The sequence below is a fragment of the Mesocricetus auratus genome, unplaced genomic scaffold, assembly GCF_017639785.1.
Source record: "Mesocricetus auratus isolate SY011 unplaced genomic scaffold, BCM_Maur_2.0 Super-Scaffold_100025, whole genome shotgun sequence".
Lineage (NCBI taxonomy): Eukaryota > Metazoa > Chordata > Mammalia > Rodentia > Cricetidae > Mesocricetus > Mesocricetus auratus.
Window position 1 is genome coordinate 7,303,584 of NW_024429206.1, and position 16,180 is coordinate 7,319,763.

At 47.3% G+C, this 16,180-nt stretch overlaps 1 protein-coding gene across 1 annotated transcript in view; it reads left to right on the forward strand.

The window, feature by feature from the left end:
- Positions 1–6,379: 6,379 nt before the first annotated feature.
- Cit (citron rho-interacting serine/threonine kinase) overlaps positions 6,380–16,180 on the forward strand; it is a 171,778-nt gene continuing 161,977 nt past the window's right edge. The window contains exons 1-3 of the mRNA XM_040731524.1: positions 6,380–6,434; positions 7,438–7,546; positions 14,251–14,392. Of these exons, the coding sequence (XP_040587458.1) occupies positions 7,451–7,546; positions 14,251–14,392 (238 nt within the window). The 5' untranslated portion in view covers positions 6,380–6,434; positions 7,438–7,450. The remainder of the gene's footprint in view (positions 6,435–7,437; positions 7,547–14,250; positions 14,393–16,180) is intronic.

A 16,180-nucleotide genomic window follows, 5' to 3' on the forward strand; every position in this document is an offset into this window, starting at 1 on the left:
CCACTACATCCTGGCTCATAATCTTGAAAGACCTCAGCATCAAAGCGCCGGGCACTGAACCGAACCCTCTGCCCAAGAACTGGGGCCAGACCACTGGCTGCAAATGCAAGAGGTGATTTATTGAGTACATAGGCGCCTGCGGATGCTACTGCAACTCGGGTGCAGAGCATACCGGGCTTGCAGGGAGCACAATATTTATAGAGTTTTAATGGTTACATAAGTATCAGCATAGTAACAGGCATTTCATTGGCTCATCTTGGGGGCAGGGGGAGTTCCCACAGACTAAGTTTCCTGGTATTACCTCATGAAAGACCCCAGCACGCTTCAGCAATTATTATCCGGGTCCCATGACTACTATGGTGGTTATAGACACAACTAGGGGCAGGGGTAGTTGCCAAGGACTAGGTGTCCTGGTATTGCCACATAAAAGACCCTGGCACACTTCAGCAATTATTATCTAGGTCCCATGACTGCTCTGGTGACCACAGATCCTGTTTGACATCCTGCCAGCTGGGCGAGGCACCTGGTCTGGGTTTTTTCATTAGGCAACGGCCTGGCCTTGCTTTTCTTTTCCTAGGGGGTCCTGGGTAGAGGTCTTTCAATCTTTCTACTGCATTTTTAATTTATTTCTCTGTGTATGGGAAGGTGTACACATATTCCATAATGCATGTGTGGAAGTAACAGGGTAACTTGTGGGAAACAGTTCATTTCTTCCACCTTGTAGTCTCCAGGACTCAAACTCAGGTCCTTGAGCTTGGTGGCAAGTGCTGAACCCCCTTATGTGTCACCCTAGTGGTGTTAATCCCATTAAGGCATCCAAGAAGTGAATAGTTGGTTGGGGTGGTGGTGGCACTGTGGAAGGTGGGGCCTCACAGAGGGGAGTGGGTCCTCTAAAAGGACGTACCTTGTCCCTGGCCTCTTCCTGTGACTGTCCCTGCTTCCTGGCCACAATGAGGCTAGCAGCTTCTGCCACCATAACACTCTGTCTCCCGGGCTCACAGCAATGGATCTTGGCCACCTATGGACTAGAACCTCTGAAATCTCATGTTTCAATATATCTTTCTTTTTCATTACATTAGACTGTTTGAGGTATTAGTCATGGTAATGGAAAAGTGACTGAGACATAGGTCCCCCAAAGAGACCTCTGTCTGAATCTCTGGAATATATATATGTGCTATATGTATTATATATGCTAATTTATTTGGGAAGTCTGGGCTAAATGAACCACCTTATAAAAAATGAAGGAGAACCGGGCGGTGGTGGTACCTGCCTTTAATCCCAGCATTCAGGAGGCAGAGGCAGGCAGAGAGATCTCTGTGAATTCGAGGCCAGACTGGTTACAGAGCGAGTTCCAGGACAGACTCCAAAGCTACACAGAGAAACCCCTGTATTAAAAAAAAAGAATAAAAAAAAGGAGAGGGAAATTGGATAACATACAGTTGCCACAACACCTGCCCCTAGAAAAGTTATAAGATCCTGGAACACCCTCTGACCCACCTGGAAAAGTTACAGGCCATGGGCAACAACTCTACCATTTATTCCCCAGTCTGGACTCTCTGGATGTTTGAAGAGTGCCATGTTCTTATGGAAGAGTTGGCAGAAGTACAGGTCCCAACACTTGGCACATGTGGGTAACATCTGGAGTGTAATACACACAAGAATATTTAAAACAATGTTCTTTTTAGTGCACAAACTAGCCAAGAAGGCATGTCTGTGGCCTTTCTTGCTCATTTTTTTCATGGTAACCCTTTGCTTCAGGAGGTTTCTATTGCTGTGAAGAGACACCATGACCACAACAACTCTTATAAAGGAAAGCATTTAGTTGGGCTGGCTTGCAGTTCAGAGGTTTAGTCCATTGTCACCATGGTGGAGGGAAGCACGGCAGTGTGCAGGCAGGCATGGTGGTGGGGAAGGAGCTGAGAGTTCTACATTTGGATCTGCAAGCAGCAGGAAGAGACAGCAAGACATTGGTCTGGCTTGAGCATCTGAGACCTCAAAGCCCATCCCTGGTGACAACACTTCCTCCAATAAGGCCACAGCTACTCCAACAAGGCCACACCTCCTAATAGTGTCACTCCCCAGTGACCAAGCATTCAAATACACTAGTCTATGGGAATATTCCTATTCAAATCACCATGATGTTTTAAGGCTCTGTCCCACCCCCCATCCTGATGCCTTAGGGCTCTTCCCCAGCTACCTGTGCCTTTTCCCTATTTGGGAGAGGGTTTCTATAGTAGAATGTCATCCCTGGGCATCTTGTTGAAGATCGTAACCCCACACCCTGGAACCCTGTGAACCCCTCTGTGGTGGTTCATTTACGTATTGACTGTGATTGTTCATCTCACTCACTAGAACATGAGTGGCACAGCCTGGGATTGTGGTTGCTGGATGGCAGTGACTTGCTCCTGCTGGGCAGGCGTTCCGCTGAGCCGCACACAGAGGCTGGTCAGGGGGCTTTTGTCTCACTTATCTCTTGCTGCTCTAACACCTCAAACAGTGTCAGTGAATGACAGACATATGATAAGTGTGTGTGCGAGTGAATAAACCCATGATGTCTGATGAGGTCTTCATATTCTTTCATCTTAAGGATCCGTGAAATTATTCTAGGCTCTGAGTTTTCTATTCATCTTCTGGCTCCTTGTTTGTTTTGTTCTCTTTTATTTGGACACAGAGTCTTGCTGTGTAACACAGGCTAGCCTTAAACTTGTGATCCTTCTGCCTCTGCCTCCCAAGTACTGGGGTCACAGTGTGCACCTCTGAACTTGGCTCCTATCTGCTTCTTCTTCTTCTTTTTTTCCCCCGAGACAGGGTCTCTCTGTATTGTTTTGGAGCGTGCCCTGGAACTTGGTAGACCAGGCTGGCCTTGAACTCACAGAGATCCACCTGTCTCTCTGCCCCATCCCCCAGTGCTGGGATTAAAGGCGTGAGCCACCAACACCCGGGCTATCTGCTTCTTAAATGGGCTTGTGTTGGCCTCTTCCAAGGTTCAGCCAGGACAAACCCGGCAAGATGTGGAGGACCGATGGATGCCTGGAGCAAGATGGATATAGTACTAGAATGTGGGTGGGCATAGGGGAAGGCTTAAAAATAAATATTAGGCTGACAGGAAAGGTAGCATTCGGTTTTATTAACAATTACTATTATATGCAGACTTAAGATGAGACCTACTGAAAGGCATGGGGCAGATTTGATCATAATCTGAGGGCTGGTGTTTGTCCCCTTGGCTCTCGAAGTGTAAGGCAGTGTGTGCTTTTTGTCGGCTGTGAGAGATTGGCATTCTCTATCACGTACAGTTTTTCTAGCCCATCGTCAATAATGATGATGCTAAGTGTCTAAAAAAAAGAGCTGGGCCACTGCAGGGATTTGATGACATTCCCCCCCTCCCCCCAGTTGCCCTCAGAGAGAAGTTGATGTGAGTTTTACATGCTTGAGCATCTTGTATTGTGACAACACTATCCTGAAGCTGGCAGGCTGAAGGACCTTTTCATTGTATTATTATTTTGTTTTTGAGACACAGTCTCCCTATGTAGTACCAACAGTCTTGCCATGTAGACCAGGCCAGCTAGCGTCAAACCCCCAACCATCCACCTGCTTCTGCCTCCAAGTGCTGGGATTAAAGGCGTGTGCCACCACTTCTGGGCAGGATTGTTTTATAGTTCATAAGGTGTGTGGTGTGTGTGTGTGTGTGTGTGTGTGTGTGTGTGTGTGTCTGTCCGTCTGTCACTCACCCAGTCAGTCAGAGGTTGATCTCAGGTATCCTTCTCACTTGCTTCTCCACATTATTTTTTGAGACAGGATCTCTCACTCTTGGTGACTCAGTCAGAGTTGCTGGCCACCAAGTCCCAGCCAGCCTCCTGTCTCCGCCTTCCCAGGGCTGGGATTACAGGCACAGGCTGCTGCCCCTGGCCCTACATGAGTCCTACAGTCTGACCATAGGCTCCCACGCTTACATGACAAGCGCTTTACCAACTGAGCCATCTCCCCTGTCCTCTTCATCTTGCTAGTTGAGACAGGGTCTCACACTGTACTCTGCCTGGCCTTGAACTTACGGCAATGTGTTTGCTTTCACTTCCAGAATCCTGGGGTTACAGGTGTGAGCCATGCCAGATGCCAGCAGCATTACTCAAGAAACACAGTTAACTGAAAAGTCTGAGCATCCTGGACAATTACCTATAACCGAGTAGCAGGACAGCCAGTTGCTGTTTAATTATGTTTTGAAAATTTATCTTTCCTTGCTAGAAGTTTTATCTATGGCTTAAGACAGAAAACATAGATGCAAAACTACCCACTCAAACTTAGAGAAAGCATTTGGAAAGTGTTAGTCTTAGAGGAAAGGCTTTTTAACAGTCCATTAAGATTGTCAGCCAGGTGGTGGTGTGTGCCTTTATTTCCAGCACTCAGAAGACAGAGGCAGGTGGATCTCTGTGAGTTTGAGACCAGCCTGGTCTACAAAGTGAGTTCCAGGACAGCCAGGGCTGCATAGAGAAACCATGTCTTGGAAAAGAAATTGTCATCAAAGTTAAAATTCTGAAAATGTATTTTTGTTAGTTTGTAAGTTCTACAATTTAAACAACTATACTTGTGTGCCATGAGAATTTTCACATCATACAGGCGTAAGAGTTCGAGGTCAGCCTGGTCTACAAAGCTACACAGAGAAACCCTATCTTGAAAAACAAAAAACAAACAAAAATACTTCTAGTTTTATAAGGGACCTAAGTTTGGTTCCCAGCAACCATCAGCTGGTCATAACCAACTTTAACTCCTGATCCAGGGCATCTCTTGTCCTCTTCTAGATTGTATGTGTATCTGCACTCACATGTGTACACACACACACACACACACACACACACAGAGGATGTGTGTGTGTGTTTTGTTTTTTGTTTATTTGAGACAGGGTCCAGCTACAGTTTACTTTTTATTTTTATTTTTTAATTATGTGGCTTTGTGTGGGTCTGAGGGTATATGAGATGTGTGTAGATACTGATGGAGTCAGAAGAGTGTGTTTAGTCTCCCTGACATGGATGCTGGGAGCCTGAAGAGTCTTCTGGAAGAGGACTGGGGTCTTAACTGCTGAGCCATCTCTGCAGTCCTGTCTAGAGGGAAATCTAAATGTGCAATTAAGAACACAACATCTACATTCTCATCGGGTCAAGAAATAGGCCACTGCCCGTTTCGTAGCCCCTTGAAAAGCCTTCATTCCAACCCCAGCTGCCTCTTCTCCTGGCTTTGCTGTCCCAATATTTAACACCTGCAAACAGTCCGTCTCTTTTAAATGTGTGTGTGTGTGTGTGTGTGTGTGTGTGTCTGTCTGTCTGTCTGTCTGTCTGTCAGTGGATACATGCATGAGAGTGCCAGGCTGTCTGTCTGTCTGTCTGCCTGTGGATACATGCACGAGAGTGCCAGGTACCCGCAGAAGTTGGAAGAGGTCATCTGATCCTTTGGAAACAGTTATAGGAAGTTGTGTGGGGTTTGAAGAGGGTGCTGGGAACCCATGGCAGGTCCCCTGGAAGCGTGGCTGAGCCATCTCTCCAGCTTTTGCTGCTGGGTCAGACAACACTATTGTGAACTTGTTTTCTTGTATGAGTTTCTCGGTTTCATAATCAATGTAGAGAAGTCACTCCTAGTAGCCATAGAGTGCACAGAGCCTCAATGTTAGCAAATACTAAACTCCCTTTCAGAAATTGCCCCCTTAGGCCAATTCACTCTCTACCCCGTGTAAACGTGAATAATGCCACTTCTATACAAACACAGACCCAGCAAGCCTTTCACTTTCCCGGATGGCTTAACAAGGCTGGGCACTTTCCACACACTAACGGTCATTGGGTTTTATTTGGAGGAAAGGGCGACTTAATGATCTTGGCTTAAACTTATGTAAACATGTATTTGTAGGGACATCTTCATCTTCTGTTGCGTGAGGGTCAACCCAGAGGTGCAACGAGGCAGGCAGGCAGGCTGCACTGAGTTCATGCTCACCTGAGCGCCCACTTCAGGTCGGAAAGGTGGCTCAGTTGAGTGCATTCTTGCAGAGAAGACTAGAGTTTGGTTCCTAGCATCACTAACAGGGGCAGTCGGTCCAGGTAGAGTGGCCAGGCTCCCCGCAGGTGTCGGGATAGCAAAGGACAGCACCTCAAGCTCTTCAGGAGCCGCCCCACACTCCAAACACAGCATCCTGCGAACCGCCAATTTCAAACTTCCCAGTCCTGCCCCGCCCGTACGCCCTTGCCCTCTTCCTATTGGTCACCAGTCAAGGGAAGACAAGATCTGATTGGTTTTCTCATTTCACTTCCTCCAGCCTTCCAAGACCAGGGCGGGTCCAGGCGGAGACCCCCTGCTGTCCATCAGAGATGGAGAGCGCTGATTGGGTCAGGTATGGCTGAGACCCGCCCTCGCCGTTTTCCTCAAACGCTAGGGCGGGAGGCTCAGGGCGGAGCGCGGTGAGTGTAAGCCGGGGGTCTGCGGAAGGTCATCCCGGTTCCTGAGGGGTGTGTGGGTGTCTATGTGCAGAGGGTCGGGAGGGGGGGTCCCCTTTCCCGGGTTTCCCCGGCTGGCCCTGTTCATTCTGATGCCCACTTTCCCTCCTGCGGCTGGGAGCCTCAGGGTCGCGGGGGCCCATGAGGGTCTGCTGAGGCCGCAGCTCGGGATGTGCTGGGCTACCCCTAGGGTCTGTGGGTTCGGCCCTAAGTATGTGGATACAGCTCCGGGGTCTGTGGGTGCAGCCCTGGGGTGTGCTGGGGGCAGCCTGTGGAGGGGAGCCTCGGGTGTGCTGCCCCAGGCCCAGGGCTTCTTAAAGAGGGCTGAGTTCCCTGTAGCCTTTGCCTCCTGTAATGTAAGCCTTGTCTGTGTTCTTGCCCATGGCGCTTCCCATTCTCTGTGTGACCTTAAACTCGCTTTCTTAACCTCTCTGTTCCAATGTCTTCATCCTTTCCATGCCTAACCTGGCGCCTCCTTACATTTTCCTTGCTGTGTAGCCCTCTGACCTTTCTGCTGTGATAAAGCCTTCCTCAGGACCCTTGACCCCCGGCCCCTCCAGGACAGTGCAGTATGCTTTCCCCAGATAATCTGCAGGCAGCGCTTGCTGGTCTATTTAGACAGAGTTTTTATTTTGTAATTTATGAATATTCCTTTTCATGTACTTTTAAGATTTTTAAAGTTAGCCGATGAGACAATTAGATATTTGTAGTCGTCAGGGTGCACTAGAAGAACAGAAAAGACGGACTAGAAACAACACATGCAACAAATGGGGATTTATTAGAGTGCCTAACGGGCCGTCGTCTGGCTAGTCCAACAATGGCTGTTAGTTCTTTTTCGTGTGTCTGCCCAGTGCCGTGGAGGCTGGCAGCACCCTGCTCATCTGATGTCTTCAGGGAGATAAGATCCTGTCAAGCCCTTCCGGCTCCAAATGTCACAACACACTTGACTTTCTCCATTGTCCTCCAGCGCTGGCGGAGAAATGCTGAAGTTCAAGTATGGAGTGCGGAACCCACTGGATGTCAGCGCCTCTGAGCCCATTGCCACTCGGGCCTCCAGGCTGAATGCCTTCTTCCAGGTAAGAGGCCACCTGCCAGCGATGTGCGCCTGCAGCTGCCGAGGTTACCGCCTTTGATGCTATTACAGGTTGAGGCTGATATTCTTGGGGCCGGGGATGTCCCATTTGTTGTTTTACATGATCTGACTGAGTTGGACAAAGGTGCCACTGTGCAGAGATGGTTAGTTACATGGCTGGACCTGCCCTTGGGACATCTCATTATTATTCTTACACTTGGAACATCTAAACTTTGTCCTTTCAGTTAAAGGAAGGAAGGAATGAAGGGAGTTTTAAAAACCAAAATTATTTCTGGGGTGTGTGTGTGCGCCTGTCTGTCTGTCTGTCTGTCTGTCTGTCTGTCGTCTGTCTGCCGGCTATGTCTTTCTGCCTGGGTACCCAGAGAGAGACCACCAACAGGTTTCAGATCCCTTGGAGCTGGAGTTACAGGTGTTTGTGAGCTGCCTGACGTGGGTGCTGGGATCCCAACCCCTGACAGTAGTGAGCTAGCATTCTAACCACTGAGTCACCTCTGTGGCCCCCATGTAGATGTAAACTTTTTCATACAAGGAATGTCTGCTTTTTTTTTTTTTTTTTTAAAGAGAAGGTCTTTTTAATACGTAGTCCTGGCTGTCTTGGAACTCACTATGTAGACCAGGCTGGCCTCTAACTCACAGAGATCCACCTGCCTGTGCTTCCTGAGTGCTGGGATTAAAGACTGTGCCACAACCACACTTGGTAGCTGTCTGTCTGTCTGCTCTTTAGATCAAATACCACACCTGTGTAGCCACATCCCTCGGGAGATAGCTGACCTTTCCTTCATCCCATAAGGACGGATGTCACGAAATTATTTCCAAACAGTTACCTAGTTCTTTTGCTTTTGATGTTTGTGGAGCACTGGTGAAATAGGTGTCCTTGCTTGGGAGATTATATCTATATCTATCTCTGTATATCAGTATCTATATCTATGTCTTCACAAGTCAAGAGGACAAATAGAGAGCGGTCAAGATTGACATTTGAAAACTATAGTCCAGCAGGTATTAGTTGTGTTGCTTTGGGTAAATCAAGTGCACCTTCTTTGAATCTGCTTTTCAGTTTTGATTTATTTACTTATTAAAACAAACAAACAAAAAAAAACCCAGGGCCTTGCTGTGTATGTAGCACAGGTTAGCCTCAACTCTGTGTGTGTGTTTGTGATGAATGAGGGTAGGAGTGTATGTGTTCTCATGCGTTTGTGTTCATCCACCATGAGACTCAAGTGCAGGGCATCTTGTCTTTTTTTTTGGATCGAGTTCTCTCTTGTCTGCTGTGTTTTTGAGACCAGCTGTCTGCTGAACTTCTGATTTGATAGTCTCAGATTCCATCCCCTATGGCAGCATTTAGGATTAGAGACGTTTAGCCTGCCGTATCTGACTTTTAGGTTGGTTCTGGACATCCAAACTCAGGCTAATGAGGCTGTGTAAAAAAAATTCTGTTCCAGAGGATCTGATGCCCTCTTCTAGCCTCAGAGGGCACCAAGCATGCAGGAAAAACACCTGTACACATAAAATAAAAATTAAAAAAAAAGGGGCTTAGTTGATGTTGTCGCGACTATGCTTCTCAATTCAACCTCATAACAGATGGTAAGAACTGTTGTTATTTACAGTTTGAATAGGAAGCTTGTGAGACAGTGACATGTCTGATTTCAAAGGTCAATCATGTGAATATACCTCCCCCCCACCATCCCCGTCATCATGTTACTAGCACGTACCAGAGTCCCACTGAATTTTATGCTTGAATGTCTTATGGGGAGGATGCTGAGTAAACATTTTTGGTGCTGGTTGGGTTTTTTGTTTGCTAGTTTGCCACATACTAGAATCACCTGGGGAGAAGAAACCTCAACTGAGAGAATGCTTCATCGTCTTGGCCTACTGTAGGCAAGCTTGTGAGGCATTTTCTTGATTAGGTTAATGTGGGAGGGTCCAGCACACTGTGGGTGGTGCTGTCCCCGGTGCAGGTGGTGTCTCTTTTTAATGCTGAGTGACTTTAGTTGATTTCTTTCGGCTGTAACAATGTACCCTAGGGTGTGAGTTCTGCAGGCTCAAGAGTAAGCCAATGGCTTCTGGTAACAATGGGACCACACTGGCCGGAGCTTGTGCAGAAATCATGTGGGCAAGATAGGAGGTAAAGGCCCAGGCCCACTCCCTTTCTAACACCCTGCCCCCAGCTCCGGTGAAGAGAAGCATTAGTCTCTTGGAGACCAGATAAGTGTCTCACCCCCTCCTGAAGACCAGAGATAACCTACTATAGTGTCTCATTCCACTTTTTTTTCCTCATTGAATATTTTTTTTTTATTTAAAGATTTCTTTTCAGGTAGGGGGTTGGTGGCGCATGCCTTTAATGCCAGCACTCGGGAGGCAGAGGCAGGCAGATCTCTGTGAGTTCAAGACCAGCCAGGCCTCCAGGACAGTCTCCAAAGCCACAGAGAAACCCTGTCTTTAAAAACCAAAAAAAAAATTTCTTTTCTGTTTTACATACCAACCCCAGTTCCCCTCCCCTCCCCCTCTCCGTTTTAAAGCTGCCACAACTTTGACACTGGGATCCAAGCTTGCAGCCTAGGAACCCTTGGAGGGCAAATCACACGCAGACAGCAACAATTAGTGCCTCCTGCTCCAGGAAAGATGTTGTGGCCAAGTGTCTGGGTACGTCAGACTTGGCCTCAGATGTGCCTGCCGAGGCTGCTGTGCTGTGCCCACGCAGGGCTGCCACCTCTGCGGGTTAGATGCAGTGGCTGGTTTGTTTTCTATTAAGGTATGTCCTTTAGAATAGGTCTCAGTTGGTGTGGCTTCCTCCTACACAGGGCACTTCTGTTTCGGTGCTTGGCAGACTTCCAGAGCCACAGGAATCGCACAAATCACCAGGCGGCCAAGACTTTGCCAGCTTTTTTTTTTTGGCCAAGTAAGGATGTAGAGAACAAATAAAAGGAAAAAAGCTATTACGTTCTGGTTGTTTCATTTCCTAAAGCAGGCATTTTAAGAAACATGGAGAGAGTAAGAAAAAGCATCAGAACAAAGAGCCGTTTTCACGTTTGAGTCCCCCGAGCTTTTGGAGAAGGTATGGTAGGGTGCTCTGAGCTTTAGCCTCCTTGAGTCTCCAGGAACCCCTTGTCTGCTTGGGTTTACCTCTCAAGTGAACAGGGAAACAAGGAGCCTCACTTTCCAGAGTTAGAGGCAACCCAAGGGTCAGGCAGGAAGGCCCAGCAGTTCCCAACTTGACCGAGTCTCCTGGGGAATGTGTTAAAATCAGTCCTAAACTGCAACCTAGAGAATTTTAATTCAGGAGGATGCTGCCCATTGTTGTGTGACAAGCCCTCAAGCTTAAAGGTACAGTGCCATCTTTTCTTAGGGTTCTGCAGGGTTTCCAGAAGGCGTGGTGGCGCACGCCTTTAATCCCAGCTCCTGGGAGGCAGAGGCAGGTGAATCTCTGTGAATTGAATGCCAGCCTGGTTTATATAACAAGTTCCAGGACAGCCAGCACTACAAAATGATGCCTTATTCCAAAACAATCAAACCACAGCAGGTTGACTGCACTTCAGTGGGTGTCTTTGCGCCACCCCATGGTGTCAGCTGGGGTTACTCAGGCCACAATCAGCTGAGATTACACCTGTGTCAGTAGAATCTAGGACCTGACTGTTCACCAGGTCACCCTGTTTTTTTTTCTGGTTTGTTTGTTTTGGTTTTTCAAGACAGGGTTTCTCTGTATTGCTTTGGAGCCTATCCTGGCACTTGCTCTTAGGCCAGGCTGGCCTCGAAACTCACAGAGATCTGCCTGCCTCTGCCTCCCGAGTACTGGGATCAAAGGCGTGCACCACCAACGCCCGGCCCTGCCCTTTTGTTGTTTAAATGGAGTTATTATTGTGTAGCTGGATTTTTCTTTCTCACCTGGTCCCACAGCCAATTAACCCTAAATAAACACACCAAGACTTATATTTATAAACCATTTGGCCAATGGCTTAGGCTTCTTACTGGCTTGCTCTCTCTTAAATATTAACCCATTTCTATTAATCTAAGTATTTCCACATGGTCTTATCTTACTGGAGAAGGGTCTGGACCTGTTACTTCTTCCTCAGCTATACGGCTTGTCGGCCCTTCTCTCCTTCCTCCACCCAGCATTCTCCTCATCTGGTATCCCTGCCTATACTTCCTGTCTGGCTACTGGCCAATCAGTGTTTTATTCATCAACCAATAAAAGAAACATATATACAGAAGAGCATCCCTCATCATCATCATTATTATTTGTGTGTGCTCACATGCTTATGTGATCGTGGGTGCTTGTGCACACGTGCCATCCCGCACGGGTATCAGAGAGCAACTTTGGGGATCTGGGGGTCTTCTCACCTTGTTTTGAGGTAGGGCGTCTCCTTTTGCTGACGGTATATTCCTGACTTGCTGGTCTACAGGCTTCTATTGTCTCTCCTGCCTCCACCTCCCGTGTCCCAGGAGGATTGCTAGGTTACAGATGTGCTCCCACATCTGGCCTTTTTCGTGGATTCCAGGCTTCAGTCCTCAGGCTTCACTGACTGAGCTGATCATCACCCTGCTCCCATGTGACTGGCCTTTCCATGTACTTACTTATTCATTTACCTAGGGTAGCTGGGCTCTTATTAGTTATTTACTTTGTGTACATTGGTATTTTGCTTGCATGTATGTCTTTGTGAAGGTGTCAGGTCCCGTGGAACTGGAGTTATAGACAGTTGTGAGCTGCCACATGGGTGCTGGGAATTGAACCTGTGTCCTCTGGAAGAGCAGCCAATGTTCTTGACCACTGAGGCATCTCTCCAGCACTTACTATTTTTTCCCCCTAAAAATAACAGAAGATTTTCCACTATGTGGGTCACTGGTGGCAACTATTCAACTTTTCCATTGTGGCACCAAATTTGTCATGGATGTAATGTAAGGGAGTGGGCATGGCTACTTCTCAACAGAACTCTGTTTATAAATCAGGCTGTGGGCCTTGTCTGGCTCATGGACTGTGGTGTGCCAAACCCTAAATGCTGCCTAAACTTCTGTGCATGGCAGCTGCCTCCCCGTGACTCAAAACAAAACAAAACAAGGCAAAGGCTGTTTGGTTTCTTTGAGGCTGTAGCCTGAACCAGCACAATGCCGTTTGTGTCACTCTCTGCTGTTTAAAGTGAGGCTCAGGGCTAGCACCTGTGCAAGTTGATGGTGGATACCAAAGGAATATGTGGCATGTGCCTGAAACTGTTAGTGGCTCTCTTTTGTCCTTTCTTTTTGAAAAAGTGTGTGTCATTCAGCTTCTTTTGAACTCATAATCCTCCTGCCTCAGCCTCCCACATGGTAGGATTACAGGCGTATATTACCAAGTGTGTGTGTGTGTGTGTGTGTGTGTGTGTGTGTGTGTGTGTGTGTGTGTAGGCCAGCCATAGGCATCGGCTGCATTTCCTTGGGTGAGCTCTACTGTAATGTTTTGAGATAGGAAGATAGGATCTCTCACCATTCATCAATTCAACTAGATGAACTGGCAAATGAACTTCAGGAATCCATGACCCATCCCCTAGTGTTGGAGTGACAGGCACTTGCCACCATGCCCAGATATTTTACATGGGTTTTGGGGGCCTGAACTCAAGTTGTTCTTGTGTGATGGGCACTCTACTACCTGAGCCATCTCCCTAGCCTATGAACTCTTTTTTTTTTTTTTTTTTTTTTTTTTTGAGGCCGGGTTTCTCTGTGGCTTTGGAGGCTGTATTGGAACTAGCTTTTATAGACCAGGCTGGTCTTGAACTTACAGAGAACTTTCTGCCTCTGCCTCCCAAGTGCTGGGATTAAAGGTGTGCGCCACCACCACCCAGCTGCCCCTGAACTCTTAATTAAATCTCCTTTCTGTGCCTCCCTCCTGTAGTTGTTTTTACAGAGAGATTGCCCCACAATCCATGGCCTTACATGACAATTATTGCTCTGAACAAGGGACTTATAGCCCGTGTCTTGAGAGGCCAGACAATGAGCATAAACAAATCAAGCTGGCCAGACAGAAGGCCGGAAGTCAAGTCTATAGTGAACTTCAGCCACCACCAAGAGGGCGACATTACTCAGCTCCTGCTGTGTCACCAGGCAGAGGAACAGGGCAATATTGCCAGATCCTCTAGAGTTTCAGGAAAAGACAGACATTCTGATTGTGTGTGTGTGTGTGTATGTGTGTAAAATCTGATTTAAAAATATTGGCAGATAATTCAAATTATTTTAAATACTTTAAGCCAAACAAAACATGTTTGTGGGCTAGACACAGTCTGCCAATCTGTAACCGATCCCACAGATCGTGAATAAATTGGACTTCCTACTACTTGGGATGAATTAAAAGAGGCTGAAGTTGTGCTAGCAATGGTCCAGCCACACGGGGAAGGAGTGTCAATCATTGTTTCCAGTTGAAGAGATAAGCTATCGTCTCAGAACTTGCAGGGTTCACAGTAACTGTTCCTGTGAAGCTCGGACTCAAGGAAGGAATGACCGGTGTACAGGAGTGGCGCTCTTGGTGTCCTTTTTTTCCCCAGATGCAGGTGAAAAAACTCACAGCAATGGACCCATGCAAATAATCACTTAACGGCCCCAGAATCATTGCCAGTGTGTCGTGAGCAGTTAGTTGAGTCGGTTGCTTGTGATTTACTCTGCGTGGACGTTATTGATCAAAGCTTTTCATTATTGACAGAACCTCCATCTGCTGTTTGCCATTTTTAGGAGAAGCCGCCCCTCATGACTCAACAGCAGCAGTCTACCCTTTCCCGGGAAGGGATATTAGATGCCCTCTTTGTTCTCTTTGAAGAGTGCAGCCAGCCTGCCCTGATGAAGATCAAACATGTGAGCAGCTTTGTCCGGAAGTGTAAGTCGGGGGAACTCGGTCTCTACAACCCTCCCTGTAGAGGAAGAGGATGCTGGAGGCAGGAGACATAGGTGGCAGTCCCAGAAAACCATGATGTGCATAAGGACAGACCCAGGGGTGTATATAGATTGTACAGTTGTAGCCTAGAGGCCAGACTTAAGTCCAGCTTCTCACTGCAAGTGACAGATCTTCAATTTAGAAGGGAAATATGTTGATTCATGGGACAGAAATCAAAGGGTGCTTCAGACATGGCTGCTTACAGGGGCTTATACGACAGGAATGCTGTTCTCTGGCTCTGTTACACTCCGAGCTAACCTGTTCTTCAGGCAGAATAGCTGCAGCGCTTAGGGGCCATTGTGTTTAAATTCAGTAAGATAATTTGCTTCAGTTGCTTAATTTTAAAAATCATGATAGCAGATGAATACAGTAATGATCTGAATCTGGTGTCTCCTCCCTCTTCTCTCCTTCTTCCTCCTCTTCCTTTCTCCCCCCTCCCTCATGGTAAGCACATGCTTTGCCAATGTGCTATACGATAGTCAGCTGGATTGTTTTATTTATACCACTGATGTCATACCATGTCATTTTTAATTTTTCTTAAATGGAGAAGCAACTGATAAGGCAGAGTGACCTAGGGCCTATGGATGTCACGGGTCAGCTAACTTTGACCACATTTCTGATTTTGCTTGACTCCCATGTGGTGGGGCAGTTGGGTATTGGTGCTCCATCTAGTGTTGTCCACTAGTGTTTCCAGTCAGTGGGTGTTCTGCTCTTCCAGCGTCTCTTAGAGAAACACTTTGGGTTGTCACAGCCAGGGGCAGGGGAGGGTGCTCCTGGGTGAACCTGCGAAGCATCCACAGCGTACAGGACCATGTAGTCAGTCATGACAGATTTGAGAAACCGCCTCATGTAAAATGGCCATCTAGCCGGGTAGTGGTGGTGAACAGCTTTAATCCCAGCACTCAGGAGGCACAGGCAGGTGGATCTGAGTTCCAGGCCCGTCTGGTCACAGAGCAAGTTCTAGAACAGCCAGAGCTACACAGAGAAACCCTGTCTCAAAAACTCAACAACAGGGCTAGAGAGAGGGCTCAGCAGTTAAGAGCACTGGCTGCCCTTCCAGAGGGCCCAGGTTCAATTCCCAGCACCCACATAGCAGCTCAGTTCCAGGGAATCTGACACCCTCACACCGATTAGTTAATAAAATTAAATAAATTATTATTTTTTTAAAAACCAACAACAAAAGGGTTATCTTGATTAGGTTAATTGAGATAGGGAAACCTGCCCATGAGATTACACCTTTTCTTGTAGGGAGGCCTGTCCATCATAATTGCACCACTTTCTGTAGGGAGGCCCTCCCACTGCAATCACCTCACTTCCTGTAGGGAGACCCACCCTCTGTAATTGCACCACTTCCTGTAGAAAGACCTGCCCTCTTTAACTGCAGTATTTCCTGTAGAGAGGCCCTCCACTACAATAATTGCACTATTTCCTGGGCTAGCATCCTGGCTGAGTACTCCCTCCTCCTTCTCTGTGGGTGCCCTGTAACCAGCTTCCCTGGGTTCCTATTGCCTTGACCTTCCCTTCCCACCATGATGGATGTACTCTGGGACTGTGCCCTGAGTTGCTCTGTCAGGCTATTTCATCACAGCAACAGCAAAGATACTAGGACACCAGGCTTGTCAGTAGACACTGTTATCCACAAGCGTTGACTGTGATTAGTTAACCCGTTGTGTATCTTTAAAATGTCCTTGAGGTATTTACTTATCACTCTGCATTTGCTTGAATATTCTT